The following is a 7,459-nucleotide window of genomic DNA, read 5'->3' on the forward strand; positions in this document are numbered from 1 at the left end:
AGTAGTTTTCAAGTTCCAAAACTATCAAAAATATTTGAAACGCCAAACTTTGAAATTTAAGGCTGCGAACTTGAAATTAATCAAATGGCTGAGACTTCATTCTTATAATTCTGGGATTTTAGAACTTTGAAAAGTTTCTTGATCTCAAGGTGACCAGTGCATTCCGATTAGAAATTTTCCGGGTTTTTTCCGATGTTTGCTCTTAAATTCTGGACATTTTTCCGGTTGTGCGATATACGATGATTAAGCGTAAAATCGAAAACAGAAAGAATCTTCAGGTTAAATGGGTCATTACTAAGACATCTCGCATTTTTCCTGGGTCAAATTAGGAGCTGTGTTCGAATTCTTCAAAATTTGTCTATATTTCAAGTTCCCTGACTAAGTTTGACTAATATTCGAAAATCATTGCAGAATTTTATTAGAATATTCTCAAACATTTCATTTTGAATCTTTTCCCAGCGTTTATTTCAGAATTATCTCTGAGAATTCATTAAAAAAATATTTATAACAGTCTTGAAATTCTCTGCAGATCCATTCAAAAAAACATGAAATTAATCCTTAGATTTTCTTCGAATTGTAAAGCTTTTTCTAGGAATTCGCTAATCTTGCTATAGTTCTATTCAAAATTCGTTTTAATTCTCTTTTGAATTCCCAAACAATTCACTTCAGAAATGTCTTGAAATTTTGTTCAGAATTTTCTTGGACTCCTCCTCCTAAATTATTTTGCAATTTTGCTTAGAAATTTCCAAACTTTGGAGTCTAAAAAAATATGAAAGTAACATTTAATTGATCATTTGCATTGATCAAGTTTCACAAATTCGTAGCAAGTTGTACGAGTGTTGTCATAGGCAGCAATTTGGGACTAACCACTGACTCTTAGTTTGAGCCTTCAACGATCGAGAGTGGTCCTGACCACGTCCTTACAACTGGGGAGGATAGGAAGGATTGTTAGTACGACACACTTGAGGGATATGTAAAGGACCCATCATAAGTGTCAAGGGAAGGGTGGAATTTGTTAGTAGGGAGGGTATGAATCAATGGATGTTTGATAAACGTTACTGGCAATTAATGGAAGCTACAAATGTTTCAATAGAACGTGCCAGAGATTGAACCTACGACCTTCTGCGCACTGAGCAGATACTCGGTACACTCAACCACCAAGTCCGTCACAAGCAGGCTTTGGGTAGTGAACCAAGCACTTCGAGCGATAAATGTTGATCACGGTTCACTGAAATTAATATTCGATTCATGATTCCGATGTTTATTCAACTGATACAACTGATAAATGTTCAAGAGCTAACTTGTAGAAACATTTTAACTATTTACCCGAACCACTCCTCAAAAAACCATGGTGAACCGCACTGGTTTACGAAGCCACGTGGTTCACCAAGGTTGTCCAAAACACGGTTTACCGTATGCGTGATAATGTTTGCACCATTGAGCCATGTCAAAATTTAAAAAATTCTCAAAAATTTCGTTTTCGCGTTTTTTTTTATTTTTCAAAGGGAGGATGTTTCTGAGAGTCTTAAACTATGTTGATCATCGCTCGAGTTTCCACTTGCTGCAATTATGGCCTCCATAAGCGTCCGGAATGCACAGTAGGTTCTAATCATGTAGTCTGGATCAATTTCTCTCCAGGTACCAACGGGTCAATGTTTGTCTGAGGCTTGCTGTACTCGGGTGGCGTTTAGAACAGGCTTTGGCCTTCATGACGCGCCATATTGAGTAATCCAGCGGATTAAGATCGGGGCTGGATGGCGGCCACATATCCTTCGCCCAGAACGGAAGATGTTCCTGCAACCACTTCTGAGTGCGGTTCGAAGTGTGGCACGGAGCCCCATCTTGTTGAAATACAACATTTGGCTTCGGACAGTACTGTTCTTTGATCCACGGAAGAACATACTTACTTAAAATCCCGATGTAGACCTCCGTGTTGACCTTGTCGCCTTCTGGAATAAACACCGGGTCCATTTTTTTGCCATCGGAAGCCACCAATCCAAACACCATAACGCTAGCAGGATGCTTGGTCAGATACACGTTCTTGTGCTCGTCGGCCACGTCTTTTACCGGAAGAGAATTAATATACCGGTCGGTTCTGGAATTTGATAAGGGATCGACGGTAAACATGCTCTCGTCGGTGAACAGGATTACCGGATTTTTTCGCTTTCATGTGAGTTTTTTTTCCGTGCCCTCGACTTCGCCCCGCAATCTTCCTTTACGATCTTCCCAAAGTCACTGATCCCATGTTCCTTTGCCCTTTTGCTTATTGAACGCACTGGATTCACCCGAATCTTCCTTTTGATAGCAGCGATAACCCTCGGAACCCGAACTGACCTCGGACGACCTGTGGCCACCTTCGCGGATAGTTGTCCTTTCTTTTCTCGGTCTAAAACCCTTTTGACGGTCCACTGGGACACTCCCACGGCGATTGAAATGTCTTTTTGCGACATTTGCGCGTGGGACAAATCACGAATACGCTGCCACTTCGTCATGGTGCAACTGTCAAACTAAGTAATTTATTTTCTTTTATACACAGCCTACTATGGTATGTGGTTATGTGCATGCAAAGAAAATCAAAGCATTCTATGTACAGGTGAAACGGGAACCTTATTTGTACGATGATGCAAACATTATCACGCATACGTTAGGTTAAATCAAGCTGAACATTGCATTAGGTCCTAAGTAAACATTGATCGATTCTCTTCGTCGACTTTTTCTTTCGTTAATAACTTGAGCACATAACCGTTTCTTGTTGTGTTTGTCATATTAGATCCTAGATAAAAGCTTCTTTTATCGATCTGTGTGCTGAAAATACCTGGGAATGTCTTTTCATGGCCGTGAGGTTACAAAGAGAAAGTCGAGGAAGAGAATCTGTCAATGTTACTTAGGACCTAACGTAATGTTCAGCTTGAAATGTTCTAATCTCTTTGTCACGTTGGTTCTTGAACATCTATCAGTATAATAAACATTTGATTCCTGAAAAAATCACACATTTAAGTGGACCGCGATAAAAACTTTCCAGAGCAGCTTCGGTTCACTACACGGTAAGAAAAAAATACTCAAAATTAGGTTTAAAAAAACTCACCGTTGGGTTCTATCAGAATGAAGAAGTGAATCAGAAAAGCGACGATGGGTAAAATTTACTCATCTCTTGAGTAATAATAGATGAACTCAAATTTAAGGTAATTTTCTGTTAATCATCGTTTAGCTCAAAACGTAGTATTTGTCATTATTGATTGAATTAGTATTCTCCGTAGTTGTTTAAAATGTACATGTTAGTAAGTTGTATTGCGTAAAGTAATTTACGAAGAATATCCTGAAATATCGATCGATTCATTCCGTTAAACTAAAACACGCTGCGATTCAAAGTAGAAATGAACTCAATTTTCAGTTAATAGTACTCAACCGTTATGTTTTCACCGTTGGGTAGTTTTAACTTAATTTTGGATGAAAATCATAGCAACCTGCACTGCCATCGACGCTGTCATTTGTTTGTGCTCCATCGCCTCCGTTCCTGCTCAATTAGTCCTCGCATTAGTCTTCGTTAGTGTTTGGTATATATCCCGCATAAACATAAGAAACGCCTAACCACCAATTCAGGATATTATCACAACTCTATGCGGTATGGTCATACCATCTATGATATCGTTTGTGTATGGTATCCGTAGCGGGTAGTGACAAAAAAAGTTGCAATGAAAACCGGTTGGATGCTGGTACGTTGGGTATTTTTCACCTATTCCAGTCGATTGATCGTTAGGTAATTTTTACTCAATGGATTCTTCATCAGGATTACTCAAAATTGAGTTTTCTTGTTTAACTTAATTTTACCAAGCCCCACTGAAGCCACGTGGTGTTGAGTGAAAGGAACTTAATTTTGGGTACTTTTTTCCAACCGTGTACCCAAGTCTGGTCCTTTCTCCTGCAGGATTGGCTCCAAGTTAGCCATGAAAAGTTCCCACAGGAAGGGAGAAAAGGGAATTTCCCTTTGGGGCTCCTTTCGTCTGCTGGTAGAAGTTATCTCGGAAAGAGAAGTACAGTCAAGTTCCTATAGTACAGTTAATAGGGACCACACAATGAGAACCGGCATTAACAAATACACGTAGAATATGGGATTAGAGCTAACTGGGGACAAACAGTTCAAGATAGAGCTAGAATCAGGGCGTAACAGCTTTTGTAAACAATGCCTTCTATCTATGATTTCTAGATAAAGGGCGAACACGAAATTATTGCGACATCGAAAATGTCATGCCAATTTTCTCATAATGTTTAGAATCAAACCAAAATTTTAGGGTAGTTTTATACATATATTTACTTCAAAAATCAAAAGAAAAGTTAATCGATGGAGCCTTGAGTGTAAAATTGAACGCATTTTCGCTTGATGCCCTCCATCAAAGTCTTTACAGTGTCATCCGGTACCAGTTTCTCAGTTTTTTTTTCCATTTTCTTAACATGTCTTTCTCGTCTTTGACTGTCTTCTTGCTCTTCCGAAGTTCCCGCTTCATTATTGCCCAGTACTGCTCCACCGGGCGCAGCTCCGGACAGTTTGGCGGATTCATGTCCTTTGGAACAAAATGGACAGAATTGGCCTCATACCACTCCAGGACACTTTTAGAATAGTGGCATGATGCCAAATCTGGCCAAAATAGCGGAGCTTCGTCGTGCTGCTGCAAGAACGGCAAAAGGCGCTTCTCGAGGCACTCAGATTTGTAGATCTCGCCATTTACTGTGCCCTTTGTCACGAAAGGCTCACTTCTCAGTCCGCAAGAGCAGATGGCCTGCCAAATGAGATATTTGGAGGCGAACTTCGACATTTTCTTCTTCTTAAATTTGTCGTCCACATCGAACTTGCTCTTGCCGGTGAAAAACTCCAACCCCGGAATTTGCTTAAAATCGGCTTCTATATACGTTTCGTCGTCCATCACACAGCAGCCATATTTTGTCAGCATCTTCTCGTAGAGCTTCCGTGCCCGAGTTTTAGCCGTCGATTGTTGCCGCTCATCGCGGTTTGGGAAGTTCTGTACCTTGTATGTATGTAGTCCAGCTCTCTTCTTTGCATTCTGGACGTAGCTCTGCGACATGCCGATCTTTTTAGCCAAATCACGGCTTGAGACGTTGGGATTTGCTTTAATCATCCGCTTCACCTTTCCCTCCGTCTTTTGTTCTCCGGTCCCGGTTTTCTTCCAGCTCCTTTGCCGTGGTCCAACGTCAACCGCTCCTGGAACCGCTTCAACACTCTGGAGATGGTTGAATGGTGAATGTTCAACATTTTTCCCAACTGCCGGTGCGACAGGTCAGGAAATTCCAGGTGTTCCTCTCAACTCGCGTTGGTTCACCTCCATTTTCGTTGAATCGAAAAACACGACTTCGAGTTTGACACATCAATGAGAATGTGTGCAAAATTTGGTTGATTTTTACCCAATGGTAAAAAAGTTATGCCCTGTTGAATGTGTCGCAATAATTTCGTGTTCGCCCTTTATTCAAGGCACGCCCACGCAAACCAACATAACCATCGGATAGGGGATTAGGATGTTGTTTTGCGTGTTGTGTTGATGTTGAATTTCTAGAAATTATCGAAAGAAGTCATTGTTTACAAAAGCTGTTACGCCCTAATTCCAGCTCTATCTAGACTTATTGTTGGATAATTTGAAGTGATAACTTCCTGGTGTCTTCTGGAAAGTTATTGAGAAGATAGATGACTCACAAGTAACATGTAACTACTCATTGGCTGTTCATGAAAACTGTGTCAAATTTGTTTCCATTTCAACAATCCCTTATCTACACAACTCTACAACTTACCCATCAAAACTCTTTCCTTCGCAGGTTACAGCAAATACAACTTCTGGACGTCCGGCAACCGACTGGGCACGGGAATGTTCCTCTGGATGAGCACTGGACTGCCGTTCAATGCCACCTTCGACTATTTCGAAAAGTCTTCGGACGCCACGACGGGACTGGACCCCCTGGATCACAACAGCAACACCTCCCCTCAGCGCACCGCCCGCGACAGGTACTTTGATATTTTTGTTTTGGCAGTGAGGACATCGTTCCGATTGAAATTTGACTAACGAAATACCAAAATCCATTCAAACTTGCAGCAGCAGCGGTATCGAGCGGGGCTGCGTGCACCTGAAGGCACCCACCCTTCGGTGGGAACCCGAGGACTGTCTAGCGGTGAAAGATTTCATCTGCGAACAAACCAGATGCTACTACTACAACTACGGTAGCATTCCCGTCTCGTCGGCGCAGGGGTAAATATAGTTCCAATTAAAAATATAAATCTCAACACCGAGAAAAGCAAAAATATCAAATCGAAGCAATTAAAAATCAGCAAATAGATCCACACCATTCGACAAACACAAATAAAAAAAAATCAGAAAGAAAATCAAGAAACAAATAGACTATCAAGCCACCGGACACGAATCGGTATTGTTGTTGATGTCGTGTGCAAAACCAGGATTTCCAATCGCGCAATCCTGCCAGCAATGAATGTGTGAAAAGAGAGAGAGACAGAAACAGTAAAAAGTATCTTTTGCATCAATGCATACAAATCAATAAAAAAAAAACAAATAGTTGAACGATTTCAATCAAATCCCGGTAGAAGAACAAATTCCGATAGCGAACTCGAAATGATGAACCCATAGGTGAGCTAACGCCATTTCCACCATCTATATGTTATAATTAATTGTTGTTTTTGTTTTTCGTTTATTCGTTCACCATCTCTTCATCCTCTCACTCTAATGGATTAAATCTAAGTTGGATTCTACCGCCTCATCTTATGTTTACTTTCCAATGTTCTTCGCACACTAACGATCTTCTCCTCATTTCTCGCTACATCGAGTATTAACACCCGACCGACCGACCGACCGACCAACCAACCACCCACGACGGCCCACGGATTGATGATATCACGCTCTAGATTTTGCAGGATGTACGATGGGAAGATGATTCTTTCAAATTGAATTGCTCTCTGTAGCTGTTTCCGACAATTACGGGGAAAATTGGATTAAATCCCTCACGGAAGCCAAGTCCCATCTGTGTAATCACTTCGTCCGGTTGTTATTGTTCAACGAGCGGGTCGATGAACGTGCTGATTGCTGATTGTACTTTTTTCAGTGGGTGATTATCAGTAATTTGGCAGTTGAATTGTTACAAGAGGGGATATGAGCGGAGTTGGAAATCGTCGAGTAATTTTGGTTTGCTAAATAGAGCCACTAGTAGGGTAACGACCCCATAAATCGGCCATCTTTCGCCCACTTAGTTCCTTATCGTTTTTAACGAAATTCAAGCAAACTGATGCACAGTAGTCCAGAACTGTGAAAAGACGGTCATTGTCTCGTGAATCATACATTTTTGACTAGTGGTATGTTGGGGAAAATTTCAGTATATGAAAAGTCCCTTCTTTTGACACTGACAGATCAATGATTAATTAATTGCTATCAAACGGCAAAAAATTATATTT

At 40.8% G+C, this 7,459-nt stretch overlaps 1 protein-coding gene across 2 annotated transcripts in view; it reads left to right on the top strand.

Moving 5' to 3' along the window:
• The window catches only part of LOC135702508 (uncharacterized), a 71,588-nt gene extending 65,091 nt beyond the window's left edge, over nt 1-6,497 (top strand). Inside the window, exons 3-4 of one of the 2 annotated variants that reach the window (XM_065223578.1) lie at nt 5,821-6,007; nt 6,096-6,497. In XM_065223578.1, coding sequence (XP_065079650.1) covers nt 5,821-6,007; nt 6,096-6,252 — 344 coding nt within the window. In that variant the 3' untranslated portion in view covers nt 6,253-6,497. The remainder of the gene's footprint in view (nt 1-5,820; nt 6,008-6,095) is intronic. The other variant, XM_065223580.1, reaches the window with a different exon arrangement.
• Nucleotides 6,498-7,459: the final 962 nt, after the last annotated feature.

Source organism: Ochlerotatus camptorhynchus, unplaced genomic scaffold, assembly GCF_037179485.1.
Source record: "Ochlerotatus camptorhynchus isolate MF236.1 unplaced genomic scaffold, CSIRO-AGI_Acam_v1.1 ptg000193l, whole genome shotgun sequence".
In the NCBI taxonomy this organism is placed as follows: domain Eukaryota; kingdom Metazoa; phylum Arthropoda; class Insecta; order Diptera; family Culicidae; genus Ochlerotatus; species Ochlerotatus camptorhynchus.